The 23,390-nt window shown below is 39.7% G+C and overlaps 1 protein-coding gene across 1 annotated transcript in view; it reads right to left on the reverse strand.

The window, feature by feature from the left end:
* The window catches only part of TRPA1 (transient receptor potential cation channel, subfamily A, member 1), a 46,798-nt gene that overhangs the window by 17,033 nt on the left and 6,375 nt on the right, over positions 1-23,390 (reverse strand). The window contains exons 3-14 of the mRNA XM_005866403.2: positions 21,045-21,220; positions 16,456-16,563; positions 12,871-12,979; positions 11,587-11,732; positions 10,988-11,124; positions 8,618-8,666; positions 7,498-7,597; positions 6,789-6,889; positions 5,620-5,789; positions 5,370-5,534; positions 3,459-3,576; positions 2,361-2,527 (exon numbers count right to left, since the gene is read on the reverse strand). Coding sequence (XP_005866465.2) covers positions 2,361-2,527; positions 3,459-3,576; positions 5,370-5,534; positions 5,620-5,789; positions 6,789-6,889; positions 7,498-7,597; positions 8,618-8,666; positions 10,988-11,124; positions 11,587-11,732; positions 12,871-12,979; positions 16,456-16,563; positions 21,045-21,220 — 1,546 coding nt within the window. The remainder of the gene's footprint in view (positions 1-2,360; positions 2,528-3,458; positions 3,577-5,369; positions 5,535-5,619; positions 5,790-6,788; positions 6,890-7,497; positions 7,598-8,617; positions 8,667-10,987; positions 11,125-11,586; positions 11,733-12,870; positions 12,980-16,455; positions 16,564-21,044; positions 21,221-23,390) is intronic.

The following is a 23,390-nucleotide window of genomic DNA, read 5'->3' on the forward strand; positions in this document are numbered from 1 at the left end:
AAACAAAATAATTTAAAAAAAACACGAGTCTTAATTCTTTTGTTTGGCACAACCTCAAAGCTACCAATTGATACTCAAGATTGTATCTTTATGAGAAACCTGAATTGATTCTAATGGAACAAATATTTGAACCAAGATGAATCCATGAATAAGGGTCCTTATCCATTAATGGGAATTAGAAATGTGGGCAAATTCCAGGATGGTTGTTATCATCACTTTTCTCTTTCTCTAAATGCCTTCTAGAAAAGGTAGGCTTTTGCCTTCTTTTTTTCCTGAGATCATAAGTTGGTCATGTTGGGTAGATATTCACACATTCACATACATGGGATAGCAACAGGAATACTGGGCACAGGATATTTAGCATCTAATCCATTTATTCATCATGTATTGAATTAAACTACAAAGTAACATGGGTCAAGTATGTTAACAAGCACGGGTCCTGCCAGAACACTGCAGAGTCTGCCGCTTTCTTCATTTCCATCCAGTTAGACGGGATAAGATACTTACGATACCAAAAAGGAAATAGATCTACAACAGGAAGTAAAGAAGAGCCCATATGTTACCTCCCAGAGCCAATCTATGTCATAGGAGACTAGTTCTAAAAACTACTCAGACAGATTTTCTGTTAACCCTATCAGCAACTCCATCTAGAGCAGTGGTTCTCAACCTGTGGGTCGCAACCCCTTTGGGGGTCTAAGGACCCTTTCACAGGGGTCGCCTAAGACCATCGGAAAACACATATTGAGTATATAATTACATATTGTTTTTGTGATTAATTACTATGCTTTAATTATGTTCAATTTGTAACAATGAAAATACATCCTGCATATCAGATATTTACATTACGATTCATAACAGTAGCAAAATTACAGTTATGAAGTAGCAACGAAAATAATTTTATGGTTGGGGGTCACCACAACATGAGGAACTGTATTAAAGGGTCACGGCATTAGGAAGGTTGAGAACCACTGATCTAGAGCAGTGGTCGGCAAACTGTGGCTCGGCAAACTGCAGCTCACGAGCCACATGCGGCTCTTTGGCCCCTTGAGCGTGGCTCTTCCACAAAATACCGGCTAGTCCACAAAATACTGACTTCTAAGCATGGGCCACGAAGTTTCAATCGCACTGTACGTGCGCGCCCGCACGTGGTATTTTGTGGAAGAGCCACGCTCAAGGGGCCAAGGAGCCTCATGTGGCTCGAAAGCTGCGGTTTGCCGACCACGTATCTAGAGTATCTGCACAGTCAGTAGAAAACTTCCGGTTGCACACTTGCATTGATGGGTGCTTCAAAAGAATGATCAGCCAGGGATCCTGAGGATGTTCCATGTTCATGAACACAGGCCTTATCTGCCTGGAACATGAGATAGTTCACCTCTGTGTGCACTACTGGGTGACACTGGGCCCTTGTGATTATATAGAAAAACTTCGGCACCAGAAGTGGAACAAACCACCCTCCAACTCCATCATAAAAACTCCTGGGAATCTGGTTCAAAAACCCACCGCCACAAAAGACCATGAGTTAAGGAAGATTCCATTAGATGGCACTAATCACAACAACTTGGAGAATATTTTCAGCAACATCCAGTTTTGGGGGTTCTGTTGGCAGGAGAGTGTCGGGGAAGTTCAGATAGGGCAGGGCACAGCCTGCTTGACAGTGACCATGGTGCCAGACACAACAATGCCTGAACCCCCGAGTCTCCCAAGTCAGCCACGAAGGCGGTCCAAGCTCCCATAATTTAGAAATGGAAACTGTAGATCAGAGTTCAAACAAAATGTCTGCTGTCACCCAAAGAGTTCATTAAACGTTTTCTGTAAGTGGGTGGTGTTCTCAGTGGTTAGAGCAGAGGGTCTGCAGGGCATATAAGGCCCACAAAATCATTTGGTCTGGCCCTGCCAAGATATTAGCAGTGAGTTAATTAATTGTTGAATAATTTTGTATGGCCTGAGGATGAGATGATAAATATCCAAATGACCATTAGCAGAGAAAAGGTTTCCCACCCCTGGGTTAGAGCATCAGCCCAAGCAGCAAAGAGTCATGGGTTCAATTTCTGGTCAAGGGCACATACCTGGATTGCAGGTTTGATACCCCCAGGCTGGTCAGGGCTCTCATGCGGGAGGCAACCAATCAATGTATCTCTCTCACATCTATGTTTCTTTCTCTCTTCTCCCCTTCTCTCCCTCCCTCCCTTCCACTCTCTCTAAAAATCAATGGAAAAATATCTTCAGGTAAGGATTAACAACAGCAACAACAAAAATGTTGATTAACAGCTGAAACTTATTCTCTTTCTGTTTCCTCTCAGGCTGTGAACTATCCCTCATGCCCGGGGACACTCAAGGCCATGGACAGGAAGATAGCACACCTTCTGTTCCGGATGGTCATAAGAACCACCTCCTTCCGCTTGTTGTGAATGGCCAGGTGCAGAAAGGAGGCCTGCTGCCGGTTCAGGAGGATGTCAGCGTCGTAGCTCAGGAGGAGGGCGGCAGCCTTGGCGTGGCCTTCCCTTGCAGCCAAGTGCAGCGCTGTGTTCTTTTAGAGGAAAAAGAAAGGAAATGCAATGACAATGGCTCATCGTCCCTTGGCTATTTTACTGCCATGTTTCATTGTTGAACTGTTTAAAAGAAATTAGTAACAAAACTAACCATTCAATACCAAAAATACATACAATTTAAAACTGGTGGTCAGAATCCAGCTTCAAAATAACGAGTTTATAGTTCAAGCATGGTGCGTGTGTGGGGAGACGGGGTGGGGGGGCGGCGAGTGTGCATATGTGAATTCCAAATGGTTGTTTTGCCTTGTTTTTTGCAGTGGAATGACTCCAGGAGGACAGAGGACAAGCTATCAGGGTAAGGATGCCGCAATGAACATAGAAGAAAATACTTCTGGGAGATTTACCATTTTGTAGAGCAGCGGTTCCCAGATTTTGGGCTTTCACAGGCTTGTAAATTTTTTTTTTTAAAGTCAGAGCTTCTGTAAGGCTATCAATCTTTTGTTTTGCTACATAAAGGCATTTTTAGAAAGCAATGACAATTTTCTATCATTTCATGAAAGAATTTAGATCCAATACTTGCCCCCACAAAAAGGAGGAAGAACATCATAGTAGAATAAAATATAGTCCTTCAAGTCAAATACACTTGGTTTTAGGAAGACTTACCCCTCGCCTCTTCCTTTTTCTCAGTTCACCAGAGTGGTGGAAATTTTATCATCAGTCCACACAGACCCTTGAGCCAGTTTCTGCGAGACTGAAGAGGTGTCCTCAACACGCACCCACCCCTTAGCATTCTCCATATTCTGTTCCCCTTTCACACGTTCCTCTCTAAGGGTCAGCATAGTAAGAGCCCAATAAAAGGCTATGAACAGGGCAAGGAAAGGAACAGGGTGGCTAAGCAGACTTCCTTACAATTTTTGAAGTTTCTTATATGCCAAGATTTGGGGTAGGAATGAAGAACACAGTACGTACCCCATCTTCATCAACCTGATCGGTTGTGCACTTCAAATTAGTGTCAAGAATGACCTTCATGGTCTGAGTGTACCCGCCCAAGGAAGCATGATGCAAAGCAGTCCAGCCACTGTGGTCACTGTTAAAGAGATAAGAAAAGACGTGTGCATTCCCCTTACAGCTGAAACGTGGACGGCATGCCACCCATTTGAAAGGTAGGTCTTATCAGACCAAAAAAAAAAAGCAATCTAAGTTCTAGGAACTAAATATTTATTACATATTTATAACAAATGAGCTCATTTCAAGCCTAATCAATGGTCTTAAATGATCTACCTATAATGTGATTCACACATATTTTTTAATTTAGCATATTAAAATATAAAAGTATATAAACATAATATCAGAAACTTGGGGGCGGGTGAAACTAGAGCTAGCATGTCTGTATCAGATGTATTTTTCCCAAGGCTGTAATGTATTTATACACATTTTAAGTCCTGTTTCTTCTTTCATTGAGCGTTGCATAAAAAATCTCCCTGATGGTGGTATTAGTCTTCATGACCACTAGTTATTACTACTACTAATGATAATAATATCATCATGACTATAAGATACTTAACTTAGTGCCACTTAGTTTACTAAGTGTTCAGGTTCAAAGGGATCTTTCTTCTGTGCTCTTAAAGATGCTTACTTAATCCCTTTGTTGTTTTTTATGTGTGTTTTTAAACTTATTTTTATTGATTTCAGAGAGAGGAATAGAGAGGGAGAGATAGAAACATCAATGATGAGAGAAAATCATGGATTGGCTGCCTCCTGCACACCTCCCACTGGGGATTGAGCCCACAACCCAGGCATGTGCCCTGACCAGGAATTTAACTGTGACCTCCTGGTTCATAGGTCGACACTCAACCATTGAGCCACACTGGCTGGGCCTTACTTAATCCCTTTGCAAAATGTTTGTCTTTTCTCACAGAAATTTAGTATTAAATACAATGAAGGCTTGACATTTTTCCAAATTATATATAGAAAAAAGTGTGAGATCCTGACACAATTTAATTTCAATGCCAGTGAGCAGCTGTGTGAGGGTGCAAGAGCCACTTTGCTATTTCAGTGATGATGTAATTAAGTAACCACTCTCTGGCCTGGCCCACTGGGGTCCCCTCTGCAGGTCGCTGCCTGGTGTTCCCATGGAAGCAGGAGGAACTGAGCAGAGTATGCAGTTCCCAGCTGCATCATGATGTTGCTGGGATTGACAGTCTGATAAAGAAATGGGGTTTTGAACATTAGCTTAATGGGCTCTTTGCTCATTCACCTGGGTGACATTAGCAGCTAGCTCATCATATGTCTATAAAACTTTTCTGGGGTTTTATTTTCCTTTTACAAAGATGTCATTTAATTATGCTACTTTTTATTATGCGTAATTATTTTAATTTGGTTTTGCTCCTTGTGTGAGAGTTAAGTATAATGAAATTCAGGGGTATTTTATATCTCATGTTGTGGTTTAAAGGCCACTTTTTATGTGTACCATTCATCAGATGGAATGAAAAGTAGAGTCTTTGCATTTGTATGGGGTGTGCATACATACACACACAGTTTTATACCTGCATTAAAAGACGGTAGCGTTATGATGAAATAAAATATGAGAAATTGTATTTCAAAGCTCCTGGGAGCTACTATGCACAAAGCCATTTATTCTGTGACCCTGAACTTCAACTCTGTAAATCTCAGTATCTTCATTCATCAGTTGGCAATAACATTGACTTCTCTTTCAATATTTCAGAGGTCACAAATGTTTTCAAGGAGTAAATTAGATAAAAGTACATAGGGAGATAGAAAGTTAGGTACCATAATTAAAAATAAAATAGAAAAACAGCCTGGAAATGGCTAACTAGTTAAAAAGAATACTATGTAAATATTCTAATCATATACCCTCACCTGAGAAATAAGGCACCTTTTCTCAGAAGAAGTTGGACAACTTTATCATGACCATTTTTTGCAGCCAGGTGAAGAGGAGTCATTCCATGAAGGTCACCTTCATTCAAAAGCCTTGTATCATTCATGTCTCGCAGGAGCCTCTGACAGGTATTGATACGCCCGTAACTTGAAAAAATTAGGTTTCATATGTTCAAAGTAAATATCAAACAGAAAGATGACAGGCTCATATGTCACATCAACTGACCCTTACCTGGCTGCAAAATGTAGGGGTGATTGTTTATCTTTGCTTTTGGAATGAATGGACACATTAAAGCCAAGTAGGTTATTTACAGAGGCAGGGACCCCCTGTCTACAAGCGTAATGTAGAGGAGTACACCCATCATTGTCTTCATCCATTACCAGCTCTTTAATGTGTTGCATCTATGGGAAAAAAATTAATATTCTAAACATAACTCTGCTATCATGCTAATTACAGTGTTTTTCAAACTATTCTATAGCATAGTATTTTCCAATAAGGGTCAATATGGATCCCTTGAGGACAAAAAAATATTAATAACCTGAAGGGTGATAGAGTAAGATAAATGTGAATGACAGTGCATGCTGTCTCCCTCCAGTGCACATAACTGTGATGTACAAAGGCCCTGGAAATCCCGAGGGTGAGAAATGTACTCAACAGTTTTAACCTAACATTTTCCAAGCATATCAGACCACAGACCATCCTCCACATCCTTCCCTTGCCTCTCCCTCACCCCCAAATAACAATTTGAGAACTTAATATTAAAGTGCTCTTTTAGGAGAAAGGGATGAAATATTAAAATGAGGTTTACTTTATCTTTTGTATGAATGATAAATTTTAAATGGATGCCCAATGAGCAGCTTAAACCAATCAATAACAAACATTTTTATTTAGAATATTCAAATACATACAGTTTTATTCTTCATTAAAGATATTGGCAATACTGAAAAATATAATGTACTTCAGATACACCTAATAGTCACTCAATAAATATTAGTCAGTAAATATAAATGTGGAGATAATGTTTTCAACATGCCATCAAGTCAAGTATGATGAGCAATTTTTCTGAATTGATGATAGAGTACTGCTAACCCACACATGAACTTGGCCTTTTTATGATACCCAATTCATAATGGTCAAAAAATGAAGGAAAGATGACTCAATATAGATAGATGGGAACCCTCTGTAACTTGGAAAATTCAGTCCCAGTGTAATTTATTATCATCATCATAATCATCACCACTACGTTGTAAATAAATATTAAATACAGAATTTTTATTTTAAAGTAATTTTAAAATTCCAGAATCAGCCTTCATAATAATAAAAATCATAATAAGCAAAATCAGTTTACTCTCTGCCGAACACAACTATTTCTGGGAATCCATACATAAAAGATATATTACCTGCATAAACTCAGGTTGCAAATTGCTTAATCCATAAGGTTGCTGTACAGTCAAATGCAAAAAATTACGTCCAAGATGATCTTTTATGTCTACTTGGGCACCTGAAAAAGCACAATATAAATATAACTTCTGTTCATTTATTTAAATCATGGCCTATGGTGTTTTAATTGAACAAAAACATATTTTTATTTAAATCTCTTCCAACCTTGAACTTAAACTAAATATAGTTAAAAATGGGTTTACCTGACTGTGCGTACTGTGTGTAAAGGGGGGAGAGAATATATGATTTATTACATTAATTAATATATGAGGTCTTACCTTTGAAAGCATAAACTACAAAGATGGAGAGATTAAAGATCAAGAAAGACCAGGGGACGATACCTGTTCTTTATCATCACATCAGGTTAGTATCTAAAATGGGGACAGTTACAGTACTTCTATTGCATAAAACTTAACCATTGAGAGGATGTAGATAAAATGTTCAGCAAAATGCCTGGAACATGATAATTGCTGTATAACTATTATCTATGAGTGTTCTGAAGTAATCTTATTAAGTATTGATCCCTGACTGCACTGAATATTACTCTAGACATGGGAAATATTCTATTTATCTTTGTATTCAAGCATCTGGCCCAATGCCTGGCCCACAGTAAACATTTAACCAAAGTGTGTGGCAGTTCTAAAGGTTTGGCTGGGTCCCTTGTGATACCTTTCGAGAGGAGCAGATTTACAATATTCCAAGATGCAGAAGCTGTGGCTAGTAACAGGGGAGAGCGTCCTTCAGAATCAGTGCTATTTATATCTGCTCCCTAAAATAAGACAAGTCATTCAACAAAAAGCTTATGCACAGACAAGTCAGCTTACATTACAACCTGTAAGTAATACTCATTCATCAGGTTAGAGTGCCCACAATATGGCCAGCACCCAAGCATGTACCTGACTACAAAACTGTTTGAAATTTCCCTATAATTCATATGGTGTAACATCAGAAATCAAGGCATTCTTTTATCATTTCAGCAACAAAAATTACCCTCACATGTTAATCTACTAACTGATGTCTGTGTTAGATCTATGTTACTACCTACATCGCAAAAATAAAATCCTTTGGCCTTTAGCAATAGTTGAGTTCTCACTTTAAGATTTTTAAATATCCTCAACAAAACCATCTTCCGCATTTAGTGCATACATGATTTAAAAACACTCACAAGAAAGTGTTCACTTTTTAAAAAGTCTCCTTCATCTGAAATAGATGTAACTATCACCATATCTAGAGTTGCTATTGACAACAAATACATGTTAAATACTACAAAGGAAACTATATTCGTTGCTGATATGGTAGGACTTAAATAAATACATCATATATTCATAGGTTAAAATTTAACCCACAGTTAATTCCTCAGTTTTTCATTACCTGAAAGACAGCACTGAGGCAGCTGGGGTGGAAGCTTACAGCGAGTGGTGAAGTGGCCAGTGCTGCCATCCCTGCCCCCACCCCCCAAAGCCTTCCCACCTGAAGAAGGGTCAGCGAAGTGGCCAAGCCTGGCACTCAGGAGCTTTTCTTGCCATGTAGCCACCCACTCCCCACACCAAACACACTGACACTGGCATCAGAATACCCTTGGGTTCTTCTGACTTCGTGGTAGTGACATCTGGCTGTTATGTATTCATGCATAATACACTCTAACTGCACATGTGTCAATCATCTTTTTGTAAACTTTTTTGCTGATAAGCAAGAAATTAAAATTTGGTTTATTTTTTTAAAATTCATACTATGTACTTATATGATTTTCAACTGTAAATAGTAATACAAACATCAACTGAGTACTTACCACTGAAATTAAGTACTCTGCTAGTTCATGGTGATCAAATAATGAGGCCCTGCAAAAGGAGAATTATAAGCTTATCACAGCTAGTAAGTGATACAAAATAAAGCTACTATATCCAAAAAGTCATTGTAAATGATAATTTTATAACATGGTAAAATGCTAGAAAGTTGAAGAAACTTTCAAAATCTATAATTCTGACTAGGATAATATTTTCAACGTAATAGTAATAGAGCAACATCAAATACATCACAAGATTTTCTTCCTCATCTTTTCATAAACCTGTGTTCTCCATGTAAAATCATGAAGGTGTTCTGAAGTGAGTGGTAATATCTGTCCTAAGAGCTTAAAGTAAAAGAACTGGTTGTTACCACCGTTGACACTGGAGAATAACAAGAGTTCATGCACCTAAAATTCATCTGCAGGATTCAAAATGCCCCCTCTTCGGCAAAAGTTAACAAGGCAGGGTTAGCTGTCCTGAGGTTTTATGAAGCCAAAATAATTACGGCGAGAATTGAAATCATTTTGGTATTGTAAGGATAATATTAATAAGGCAAATAAAAATTTTCAATCTATATCAAAGCACCAGGACAAATGTTAATGACTTAAAACTTTGTTTCCTATGGCAAAGCTTATTTCCTTGTTCCTGTTCAAGATTGCCTTAGCAATACTTAACCCGTTGTATATAAATATCAGAATCTGCTTGCTAATTTTAACCCAAAATTTACAAGAGGTTGTATTATATCTAAATTATATTAAATGCATTTAGTAATTTTAATAAATAATTAATGACATCAAGGCCCGATTTTGTTTATTCCTCTATCTCCCCAGTCCACAGCATTGCTATTCAAAGTGTGGGCTGCAGACCAGCAATATTGGGTGCACCTGGAGTCCATTAGAAATGAAAATTCTCCCTAGATCTGGATGCTGAGGCTTGAAGAGGTCAAACGACTTGCCAAAAGTTACATAGCCAGGTGGGCTAGAACCCATTCCCCTGACTCCAAAGCTCTCTGTTTCAGCCAGAGCAATGCGCTGTCTGTGCACTATAGAAGTAATAAAATGCTAAAAAATTTTAAGAATCTTTCAAAATCTAGAATTGGTTCTGATTAGGGCATTTTCTGTTTTAATCTATTTATTTTGACATAACTGATTATTCCTTCCTTTAAATTTCTGAAAGTACTAAATAACATTATCTTCAGATTACCATACAATTTCTATTTCCTTGGAAGTAGTCTTTTGTTGCCTTTTATAAGTTTCCTTTTATGCTGGGGAATTTTAGTTAACAAACTCATCCTAAGTGAGAGTTCCTTGGAGTTCCTTTCTATCCAGACCGCCCCCACTGTGCCTGATGGTTTTGCTAATGTACATTCATCCCCCTGCCCAGTGTAGAACCAAATCTTACATTGGTAGGTAAAGTTTCTATTTCCCTGAGAGGTATTGTAGATTTACAATATGTATATCTCAGCTCTCTTCTGCCATTCCGGGCTTCCAGCATATTCACACTTGTGTCTGTGTGTGTGTGTGTGTGTGTGTGTGTGTGTGTGTGTGAGAGAGAGAGAGAGAGAGAGAGAGAGAGGCAGAGAGAGACACAGAGACAGACAAGGCTCATCTCAACCACCTCTTGCACTCACTAGGAAGCATGAAGTCCTTGTCTTCCTGAAGGAATTGAACTCTCAGCCTACACAGCCTGTTCCCTGTCCTAGCATCTAGTACACCTATAGCTTTAGATGCGTTTCTCTGATGTGTATTTCTGTTTAAACTCTACAGAAATATTTATCTTGTTTGCAGCTTGTCTATCATTTCCTAAGATGATGTTTTGAAAACTTTATCATTTTGGGTGTTGGAGGAAAGGGGAACAGGGAGGAAACATGGAACACCTATATGTATCTGCTCCATTATTTTCTCTAAAAATGAGGATAAGACATTGGTGGAACCAGAATAGATTATAAAGCATGTGCAAAGCCACAGATGTTGACCTTCTGAGCATATAGAAAATTAGTCTTGAATTTATATCCACTAGATTAAGAATTGATTCAGAATATGCCACTGGTGATTTTTATTCTTCCAAAATCTATTTAAGGTTCTACTTTGATTCCACAGGAGTGTGTAGTTTCTAGCTGAAGCCCAGGATTTTTTTTTTTTAATATGGAACGCTTCACGAATTTGCATGTCATCCTTGAGCAGGGGCCATGCTAATCTTCTCTGTATCATTCCAATTTTAGTATATGTGCTGCCGAAGCTGCCGAAGTGAGCACGAAGCCGAGGATTTTTGAACTATGGACTCTCTGATGTGTGAGTGCTTACTTCTCCCTGCAGGGTATAACTTCGCACCTGAAGACTGAGAGTCTGTACACAGAATGTGAGTAGGAAACTTGCCTGTGCAGCAGCGTCTCCTGGTTTCCGTCCACTGCGTTGACAATATCGCTGCTACCAGAGTAGGAGTTTATCATCAGTTTTACAATCTCAGTGGCCCCCTGGGTGGCAGCAAAATGAAGGGCTGTGCACTTCCCGTTCTGTGAGGAGTTGTGACACCAGAATCAATGTCTAAGTCCCAGTTGAAGGATATAACCTAAATTCAGCCGGGAGGTTGTTTATTTTTTCTTCCCAGGTCAACAAAATCATGGAATATGGAATTTAAGAGGATGAGTAGTAATCAGTTTCATCTATTGAAAAGCATAGTATAAAAATCATAGCTGGCAATTTTGCTTCCTTGCAACCTGACAGCTGGGACAATACTTCTATCAACAGTATCATTATCATTACTGGATCTATATTTGTGTTTGCAGTTGTTTTGGGTAGCTCTCAAAATTCATTACATAGGTTGAAATTTGGGAGATTCTCTTGTGCTGCTTCTACACAAACAGCAGGAAATACCTGTAACAATCTAGTCAACTGTCCAAGAGCTAGGAAGCATTTTGGAAAATAACGTATGACAGTTCTAAAAGAAGAGTCTCATGTAGAATATGAACAGTTACCTCCATCAGCTCTACTTGGGCACCGTTGTCTAGGCACATTTTAATCATGCCCAAGTCACCACTCTGAACGGCCAGGTGGAGAGGGCTGGCTTTCCCGTTATTCACAAAGTTAATATGGAACTGTCTGTCATATCCATTTTCTTCGCCTTTAGAAGAAAATAAAATTCAAGATAACAAATCCTATATAATAAAAGGGTAATATGCAAATCAACTGAACAGCTGAATGACCAGTTGCTATGACACACATTGACCACCAGGGGGCAGCCACTCAACGCAGGAGCTGCCCAGTGGTGGTCAGTGCACTCCCAGGGGAGCGCTGCTCAGCCAGAAGCTGGGCTCATGGCTGGCGAGTTCAGCGGCGATGGCAGGAGCCTCTCCTGCCTCCACAGCAGCGCTAAGGATGTCCAACCCTGAGGGCTCCTGGACTGCAAGAAGGCAGGGGCTGGGCTGAGGCCCCCGTCCCAAAGTGCACTAATCTCATGCACTGGGCCTCTAGTATCATAAATAAACTAGTGGCCTGGTGCACGGATTCGTGCACATTGAAAGGAAATTAATTAGAAGAAATATTTTAATATTGCTATTCGCCCTTTCTCTATAATAGAAGTGTCAACCAAATTCATGATTGACAATGACAGATCAAAACACACATGTGTGATTGGCACCAGCAGGACAGTGCATGTCATATGTATTGGCCAGTCAGCTAGTCGGCCGGACAGATGGTCAGTCACTTAGCCTTTTATATATATAGATTAGAGGCCCAGTGCACGAGATTCATGCACTTGGGGGGATCCCTTAGCCCAGCCTGTGCCCTCTCAAAGTCCAGGACCCCTTGGGGGGATGTCAGCCTGCCGGCTTAGGCCCGATCCTCCCGCTAAGCTGGCAGTCAGACATCCCTCTCGCATTCTGCGACCCCTCGCTCCTTACTGCCCACCTGCAGAGGAGGCAGGAGAGGCTCCTGCCACCGCCACTGCGCTCACCAGCCATGAGCCTGGCTTCTGGCTGAGCAGCGCTCCCCCTGTGGGAGCACACTGACTACCAAGGGGCAGCTCCTGCATTGAGCATCTGCCCCCTGGTGGTCAGTGCGTGCCATAGTGACCGGTCATTCCGCCATTTGGTCAATTTGCATATTAGGCTTTTATTATATAGGATAAAAGCAATTTTTAAAAAGACATTAAGTACTTAAAAGCCCATGTGTAGATTCTATTAAATATTTTTCAAGTTATTAGCATCCACCAATATAGGCTTCTTTGTAATAGTATATAATGTAGGAAAGCCTCTACTCACCAAACTTTAAAATTATTTCCATGCATTTTTTGGCTCCTGAAAAGGCAGCCTGGTGAATAGGAAAACATCCCCATTTATTTGATTTACATGGTTTAGCTCCATGTCTTAACTGGAGGAAAAGAAAGAATAACAGCAAAAAAGTCAGATGACACAACTTAGACCCCACGTGGCAAGGATGAAGAAGGAGTTACATCACTTTCCAAAACTATTTCATTATCCTGTAACTATGTAAAACTATACAGAAGAGCTTCAAATGATATGAAATCTAGATAAGAAGGTAACTTTGGAACTAGGCTAAGATTCTGAAATAGAGACACTACATTTTCCAAAGATGAGGTGACAATGTAGACACAAACCATCAATCTCGATAGCCCAGAAAACTAAAGTGAACACATTTTTCAATTGGATTAATGAGATATTTTTAAACATTAACATGACTCTTCCTACACCCTTCTCAATTCCTTATACAAATAGAGTGATATATTTTCCAGATTCTTCCCCTTTGTTATTTATGTAAAGTTAAATAATTAGACCAGCATTCTTGTTAACTATAAAAATCAGGTATTTTCACTAATGGAAATTCTTCCCTAAAAAATATATTAGAAGTACTGAATCATATATTACCTTGACATTAGAGTCAATAATTTTCAGTGGTAATTTTCTATAGATCATCGGACTTTGGTTGCACTGTAAGTACCTTTTATTTTCATAAAAGAAAAGATTTTGAAAAAGCAGTAAAGTGTGACATAGCAAATATTTATCTGTAATCTCATCTTCTAGGGACAGCATTGGGTTATATTTTAGAGACAATATACTTTTTTATCTTATTTGCAAAGGTAATTTTTATGTATATACTTTGTAGTCATACTGTTCAGAAAAGATTTGCTTACTAATATTATTTAAAAATTAAATTCTATTTTGGGGCACACAAAACTTTATACAATGAGTCCTATTAATTGAACTTTGATTTTTTTCAGTTTTCTTCATCTGATATGCACTGAGTGGCCAGATTATTATGACCACCTGACATTTGTAGGCAAATTAGCTATAATTTTGCGTTGAAGTTGCTAGAGGGCCAGATCATTACAAACGTCTGAATAGCACAACATACCTAAGTATCGTTGCTGATCAGGTTAATCCTATCATGTTGATGGCGTATCCCAATGGAGATGGCCTCTTCCAACAAGACAATGCGTCATGCCATGGTGCTCGTATTGTGCAGGAGTGGTTTCAAGAACATGAGGGAAATTTTACCTTGCTTAGGTGGCCCCCACAATCACCAGATCTCAATCCAATTGAGCATTTGTGGGATGAAGTTAAAAGCCATCAGGCAGCTGGTTCCACAACCATCAAATCTCACAGAACTGGAGTGCTATTCATCAGGCATGGTATCAGCTGCCTCGCATCACCTTTCAACATCTGGTAGAGTCAGTGCCAAGAAGAATCACCGCAGTATTGAAGGCAAAAGGTGGCCCAATGAAGTATTGATGAGGTCAGTCATAATAATCTGGCCACTCAGTGTATATAACACTGATGTTAACATCAGTGATAGCTTTAATTATCTCTGGGATGTATTCCCAGAATTGAAAAAGGCGAGTCAAAAAGTATTCACACCCACAGTGAATGTAATTCCCCAACTCATGAAAATTTCTCTAGCACTGTATATCAACAAAGTTTTTTTCATCTTTGATTATTAGAGAAATTAATTAATTAAATTTATGTGACCCCTTGCCAGTTTCCCATGGAGTGTTGCTTTTTTCCTTATAGATTTGTAAGAATACTTTATAGGTTAATGTATGTCCATTTAAAATTAAACATATAGATATAACCATATGCTTTGTCTGCTCAGGCCAATTGATGTGTTATAATCCAGCACTGAACTTGCCTAAGGCCAAGATGTATTTCCTGTTACTCTTAAATATTCTGATGAATTCATTGCTAGTACTTTTAAGATTTTACATCTACATTTACTTTTATGGTGCAATTCATAAAAGCCTTATCTGGGATTGGCCTACTAGAGGACTTTTCTCTTGCAGCAAGACTATGATAAAACTAGAATGTACTTCAAATTAAGTTGTTTAAAAAGAATTTATTAAAACAAGCTGTTTCCTAAATACCTTGACTCTTTTTTAAAAGCACACAACCTCCTACCAGCGTCCCCTGTTAATAGAATGTGTGCTGACGTGTCAGCAAATGAATTAAGCTTACTAAATTATTGCCCAAAGCAAATGAAACAGATTTTAATTCATAAGAACATATAGAGAAATTACTGATGGATGAAGGAAAAAGAGAACACAAGCTTCACTCGATGGACTTAGGCACTTCCCTAGCAAATGGTAGAGCAAATGGTAATATTAGCTCGCTCCAGAGCTTATATTGTAATGCACTTTTTAAAAATGGTTTATAGGTCCCTACAGGTCTTTACTTTTTTAGTTAATATTGAAATATTAATTATTTTCAGCTATTAATCCATTAAAAGGGGATTTATAAATTTTTTTTTTAGAATTATGCATACTGATCTTTTGTCATTTAAAAATTACTATCAGATCCAGGTAAAATCCTTTCTTATTTCTAATTGTATTTATTTATTTGTGCTTTATCTTCTCCTGTTTAAGTTAGACTCGCCAATCTCTCTCTATTTGATTATCTTTTTCAAAGAAATGACTCTTGATTTATCAAATAATTTCAAAATCATTATTGTGTTCAAATTTACTATTTAGTCCAATTTTCTTTTGGTTTATTTGAGGCTCTTTTCTAAAGTCTTGGTTTGAGTGTTATGTAATTTATTTTTATTGTCTTTTTGTCCTAATCATGACAGCTTAAAAGAATATGAATTTTTCTCCAAGACATACAGTAAATATGTTACAACATATTTATGGAATTAAATATTAGGAAGATATTTTTAAATTATTTTTTTAATAACGATTAAGGAATCTTGGGAAGAAAGCTCTTTACTGGAATTCTAGCGCCACACTGGAAGGGGCACTGGCGGAAGCAGGAGTCTGTCAGATGGCGTGCCCAGTTTCCATGTTCCCCAGAGAGAAGGCGGCTCCCTTCTGGGCTGTGGCCGAGGGTTAGCCATTGCTGTCACACAGGGCTCCCTTTGTGAGAACCCATGGCAGCAATTTTTCTCGTCTTGGTAACATGAAGGGCTATGTCTCTCTTGGCTTTTATTTCATGGGCCCAACAATAAGTCTGCAATGACTATATTTACCTTTCCTTTGACTATTCAGAAGTTCAGAATCAACAGTATGAGCCACTGTAATTAACACACAGGCTATTATACTTTGTGTTTCATATTCTAGCCTGACCACCAGCTTCATCTTAATTTTTCCTGTCTCTACTTTCCTTCACTTTGATCTTCTCACTTTTCCTTTAATGCTTTCCTGTTAGTCTTTGGAATCCATTTGAGATTTAAGGTGGGTGTTCATACATAAAAACCCACAGAACTATTTTTATGACATATTTTCTGTACTTCATATTTTGCCTAAAAAGAGAAACTGGGAGCTGTTGTAAATAACAATAATTCATATTGTACTAATGAAAAGGGGAAGATAACAGAAAAGATAAGGTTAAAATACAAACCAAAATCTGCAGAGCCTCACTATTATCTCTGGAGCATGCGATGATCACAGCCGTGTTTCCATTTTCTCCTTCCAAATTAATATTCGTACCACTGTGCTCGATCAAGACCTGTGTAAGAGAGGGATCAACTGTCACGATTTAACCTGCAGGTTTCCAAACAGGGTATTAGAGTATAAACTCTGATGCCTGGGACCATGTCCTTATTCACTGTTTTTCATCCCTCTCCCACACAATCTGGCACAAAACCTTGCACATAGTGGGTGCTACATAGATTTTTAAAAAAATTTTTTTAAATATATTTTTATTGATTTCAGAGAGGAAGGGAGAGAGATAGAAACATCAATGATGAGAGAGAATCATTGATTGGCTGTCTCCTTCACACCCTTTACTCGGGATTGAACCCGCAGCCCAGGCATGTGCCCTTGCCCAGAATCGAACCCGGGACCCTTCAGTCTGCAGGCCGTCACTCTATCCACTGAGCCAAACCATCTAGGGCTTAAATTTAATTTTTCCATCAACATTTATCCCCTCTATGCCCTCTTCCACCTCCACCCATCCCTCTCTGGCCCCGCAATCACCATACTGTGGTCCACGTCTGAGTTCTCTCTTCTTTTTCTTTTTTGCTCAATTCCTTCACCCTCCCAACTCCACCCCCACCCAGAACTGTCTGCCTATTCTCTATGTATGAGTCTGTCTCTATTTTGCTTCCTATTCAGTTTGTTCATTAGCTACATAGATTTCTCAATCAGATGAATAGTGGCAATCTCTACATCATATCCATTGAAGCAATTGTGAAACTGGACATACAGTAAGAATTGTGGTTATTAGTTAACACAGTTCACTTCATATTCCTCACTTGTATTAAGTGAACTATGTTAACTAAAGTCTTCAAGAAAGTAAATGTATGGATTGGAATGTATGGATTGGGGAGGAGGAAAAGAAAGATGCAGAAAGGGATGGCAGGAGAGGGAAGGAGAAGAAATGTGTGTTTTTTCCCTCTAGTCATATTTCTTTTACCGAGATTGCAAGTCTTTTGGGAAATGTCAATTAAAACTCCATTGTCTTCAATAAGGAAAAGAAAGTTTCATATAACACTCGTATAGCTTAACTCATTTAATTCAGAGCTAGCCTGGAATAGAAACTTTCTCTATGATGTAAGAAATTAGCATTCCTGACAAAATGGTTAAGCAATTTTTCTAATGGAATTTGTCTGAAGACCTGTTACCCCCTCACCTGGTTGGCTTCCAGCTGATCACAACCAGTCTTTATATTATATTAAACCTAACAATACTTATTTCACATAAATGGGTCTCCCAATAGAGAAGTCTGGGATTGGCCTACTAGAGGACGTTTCTCTTGTGGCGAGACTGTAAAACTATAATGTACTTCAAATTAAATTGTTCAAAAAGAATTTATTAAAACAAGCTGTTTCCTAAATACCTTGACTCTTTTTTAAAAGCACACAACCTCCTACCAGAGCCCCCTGTTAATAGAATGTGTGCTGACATGTCAGCAAATGCATTAAGCTTACTAAATTGTTCCCCAAAGTAAATGAAACAGATCTTAGTTCATAACAACATATAGAGAAATTACTGATGGATGAAGGAAAATGAGAACACAAGCTGGACTTAGGCACTTTCCTAGTAAATGGTAAAGTCACATGCAAACCTACCCAAGTCTATAAGAGGAGATTTCCCCCTCTACCGTCTTAGACCCATTGGTCATTGACCTGCGGCATGTATTAGGGTGTTCTTGTATTGCCATAAGCACACTCTTTCATAAAGCTGGGAGTAATTATATGTGCAGGGGCCCAGGGAGAGCAACTAAACTGTGCACCCACTTCAGATTTACTCATGTCCAGGCACTTCTGGAGGTTCTCAGGTGAGGCCTCCAGGTGTCCCTTTGATGAGAAAACAAGAAGCCACTGGATACTTTGAAGTTAAGCCCCAAGGATGAAGGCCTGCAAGCAATGGAGAAACAAGGCCCCCAGGCACACTATGCACTGGGCCAGTGTGCCCTGGGAAGCACTAGGCATGCCAACAGAGTCTGCAAGAACTAGAGGTGACCGTGGGTAACAGTTTTTCAGTTTACAACCATATGGGCCATGATGGCAGGTTTGGGGAAAGGTTGGCAGACCAGACAATGGAAGAGCATTCTAAACTGGCCAGAACCGGTGTGGCCCAGGCCTGCCCCTGGGGGTAACGGGGAGAAAAAGGGTGAAGACCATTTGCCAACACATGAGACACTTTAAAATTCCTCCTCCTTCTTTTATTCTCTTTATCTTGGGTGAAGCACAGGGGTTTGAAGGTAGTATTTAGAGGAAGTTATGGCTGGTAAGGACAAGTAAAGGAGAGTTGATGTCTTTCTCTTATAACCCCGCTTCTCTTCTCGTCCTGGTGTATCCCAGGAAAATTTGTTACAGCCGCCATTCTAATTTATACATCACTTGCGGGCTTATTTCTAAACTTTCTTTTCCATTTCTGTGTGATATCCACCTTTCTGTATTTGTTGGCCAGAAGAGTTCTGATTTCTATTTGTCAATAGCCTTTCAACTGTTACTGCCTTTGAATTCCCAATTCACACTTTCAGAGCCCAGACTAATTAAGTCAATGGGCATTTGTTTCTGACGAGAGCCTTCAGAGGAAGCCCCGGAGGTCCTTGGGGAAACACTATGAGACATCTCTGGGGGTGGCAGATGGGGTTCCTACAGTCACTAGCAGCCCAATTCAGATGGTTCATGAATGATGCAGACATTTAAAGAACAAACAGGCCACTGGCAGAGGCCTTTCCGATAACTTCCTCAAGGGGCCGCCCTGACTCCCCTTCTTAGGTGCAGATACCTAAACTCTCCCCTTTTTTGCTTCAGCCAGAACCCCGATTTACTCATTCATCCATCCATGCATTCATTTAAGAGTCATCCTTATCAGCAGTGCCAGTGCTGAGGACTATTAAGATGAGTCACACACAGCCCCTCCTTCTAGAATAACCAGCCAGAGGCAGGGAGAAAACCATAAACCTATGATTACAATACCCTGCGCTAAGAATCAGGACAGACTGGGAAAGTGGAAAGGGGGCTCCCCTCACGCCCTCTCTGCCTAGAGTACAGGGATCCGGGACTCAGGGGGCTGAGAGGACAGTGTTAGGGCTAAAGGGAGCATAGAGCTCATAGACACCCATGTTTTCTGTCTTAGCTGAGTTGTCTTTGGTGTTTTATAGACAAAGTAAGTTGTGGGGTGGTGTGATGGACCAAATGTTTTTGTCCCTCAAAATTGAAATCCTATTTCCCAACGTGATGGTCTTAGGAGGTGGGGCCTTTGGTAGCTGATTAAGTCCTGGGAGCAGAACTCTCATAAAGGGGATTCGTGTCCCTAAAAAAGAGACCCAGAGAGCTCCCTTGCCCCCTCCAACATGTGAGGACACAGCAAGACAACAGCCATCTATGAACCAGGAAGGGGTCCTCACAGGACATAGAATCAGCCTGACCCTGACTCTTGGGACTCCCAGCCTCAGCAACTGTGAGAGATGACTGTTCACTGTGTAAGCCACCCAGCCCATGGTACTGTGTCACAGCAGCTCAGCACTGACCAAGTTGGCTTAGCACAATAGCCAAGTCACTTGAAATATTGTTTCTACAGGAAAACGTATTATAAGTTCCAAATTGCCTACCTTAGAAACAAAGTTCTGGAATATGTTCCACTTGTAAATTGCATTCCTCTTTAAGTAAGCATGTGAGTTTCCCAGCATATCTGTGAGACTCAGATGTGTTTGAAAGCCCGGGCCCAAACCTTATCCTTTAGGCACTTACCAGGGTTTCCTCTATTTGACCTAACTTACTCTCAAAAAAGAGAGAAAGCCTTGAAAAATATTAATTTCCCTATAGTATTGAATGTCTTCTGCTAAGATGATCACATGCCATCCACTTGAACCAAATTAGTAAATGATCATTATGTTTTCTGTCTTCACTGAGGCACTTGTCACCTTCTGCCTTTGTATCATTAAATCAGTCAGGAAAAAGCGGTAAAGAATCAACTTGCCAACATGAAGATCAGAACAGAATTCCTAATTCTTGCTTTCACCAGTTATCTGACATTAGGCAAGTGATTTAATTCTCCTTGCCTCAGTCTCCCCAGCTATGAAATGGGAGTAAGTCTTACTTCATAGTTTGTTAAAATGAGGATTTAAAGAACTGAAACACATAAAGTCCTTAGAAAAATGCTTGGTAAATGCTTTATTTGATAAAGACTATGTCATCATCATCATCTTCTTCATCGTCATCATCACCACTAGGAAGGTCATTAGTTGGTCAGAAGTAAAGCCAACCGTATAATTAACAGGGGTCCCTCAGACTGTTGGAGGGCCGGACTATAGTTTAAAAAAAAACTATGAACAAATTCCTATGCACACTGCACATATCTTATTTTGAAGTAAAAAAAACAAAACGGGAACAAATACAATATTTGTATTTGCATGTGGCCCGCTGGCTGTAGTTTGAGGACCCCTGGTATAATAGGTGCATTTGCCCTGGTAGCTGAGGTTGGCCATTCTGGCCCAGGCAGAGAAGCTGGCCAAGGGTCCCAGCCCCGGCTTACCTTCACCACCTCGTTGTGCATGCCCTGCACAGCCAGGTGGAGGGGCGCCATCATGCTGTTGTTTTGGAGGTTTGGGTTGGCTCCTTTGCTGAGAAGAAATCTAACACTTTCCACCTGGTTTTTTTCTGCAGCCCAGTGCAGAGGGGTGTTTCCATCATTGTCCATCACATTCAGCACTAGGAAAAGAAACCAATATATGGGTTAGGTTTTGCTTGGACGGGATTGAATGCCTACTGCATCCCTATTCACTTCAAAGCTCAGTGCCAGGTGCCACTGTGACAGGCTTCACCTTCGTTATACAAAATAAAAATATAGCTTCTGGTCTCAAGAAACAGCTGATGGACACCAGGAGGGGATGCATAGAATTAGGACACTGACTTTGTCAAATGAGTGATATCCATCTATGACATCGATAAGAAAAACAGATCTTCCTATTGCTACATGTGTTTATCTGTGGTATGAATTTGGGAACTGTTATGACATATTGTGCTCAATAAAAGCAATAATTATATGCCAGGCACTCTACTGGGTTCCATATAACCATTATTTCACTGAACCCTCCAACAGCCCGCAAGGAACCGTGACTGTTTTTCATAAAGATGAAGATGCTGAGGCATAGAGTGGCTCAATATCTTGGCAACATTACACCGCTAGTAAAGAGAGTTCGGTAAGTTGCCTTACTTCTTTTAACCTGTTTTCTCATATTCAAATTTTATTACAAAAAAGAAATATATATATTTGTGATGTCTTCATGCACAATGTTTGGCCCATAGCAATGCTGAGAGACCACAGGACTGGAATTAGAGCTTGAGCCTCCAATACCACACATGGCTACAATATGACATTTCACACTGTTTATTCTGTGAGCTCAGCACAGGAATGGGCAGCATCTTATATCTGTTCTAAAATAGACATGCCTGTCTGCTTTATCAACCATTTTAATTAGTGGCAGTATATCTTTATTTCTGAGGAGGGAAAAATACTCACTTTTGAAAATGATTTGGGAACCATCTACAATGCTTAGACCTATGCTGCAGCCATGTCTGGTTTTTTTTTAAATTATCTCTGCACTATTTCCTTTCACTCATCCAAAAGCCTCATTCTTAATTATACACACACATATATACACATGCACTCACAGACTCACACAACCCATCTCACACATAGACACACACACACACACACACACACACACACACACACACCTCTTAACCATTCTGTCTGATCTAGACTGAGCACTTTACTGAGCACTTCAATCAGCACCAAACTTGGTTAAACAGGGGCTAAACTTACATACTCCCAATCACTAATTAAATAACTTGAATTTGGCCTTTGTCTCTGCCACTTTTCAGAAATCATTTCCACAAAGGTCCTGAGTCTTTCTAATGAGAGGGTGTGCTGTGATCTTCCTCCCTTGTTGGGTGTATCTTCAATCCCTTTCCCATCACTCTCTTCACCATCCTGCTCCTGGCTTTTCTTCTGCCATCTGACCCTTAATATTGGTGCTCTCCCCTTAGCTACCTTTATGGGCAATTCTCTGGTCTCCTAAAGGATTTCCGGGCATTCCCACAGTCCCAACTACTTCCTTTGCAACAGTGGCTTTGTAGAGCTGGCGCCTTTCCTTCTATATTTCTAGTTGTCTACTGGATATTTCCAAGTGCATATCCCCTGGGCCTTTTAAACTCAGTAGGACCAAACCGAAGTCATTATCCCATCACACGTCAGACACACTTTTCCTGTATTTCCTTCTATGCCTCCTTTTCTTTGTGGTTATACTATCAGCCTCATCTCTTTTCAGAGTCACTTCTTGCCACTTCCTCCTTACATCCAATCTTTTATCACACACTGTTGACGCCATGTGCAAAATAGCTTTCGAATCTCTTCCTTTCTCCTATTTCAACTTCAAAGCCCTGGTCGACTCTTTACATTAAAATAGCTCTCTAATTGGGATTCCACTTCCATGCCTCTTCCACAATATTGACAGAATTATCTCAACTTATAAAAGCCTTTTCCTTCCACCTCACTGCTGACGTCTCTGTGGCATCCACCTCCTTGACTACAGTTGAGTTTCTGAAACAAGGCTGGTGTATGAAGCGGGGTTGTGGGAATATGTTACCTCTTCTTAGAGTGTCAGTTTTATTCACTGATGAGCAATTTAAGCATAGAATAACCTCAATAGAAATAGTATAGAGCAGGGGTGGGCAAACTTTTTGACTCGAGGGCCACAATGGGTTCTTAAACTGGACCGGAGGGCCGGAACAAAAGCATGGATGGAGTGTTTGTGTGAACTAATATAAATTCAAAGTAAACATCATTACATAAAAGGGTACGGTCTTTTTTTTTTTT

Source organism: Myotis brandtii, unplaced genomic scaffold (genome assembly GCF_000412655.1).
Source record: "Myotis brandtii unplaced genomic scaffold, ASM41265v1 scaffold23, whole genome shotgun sequence".
Classification (NCBI taxonomy): Eukaryota; Metazoa; Chordata; class Mammalia; order Chiroptera; family Vespertilionidae; genus Myotis; species Myotis brandtii.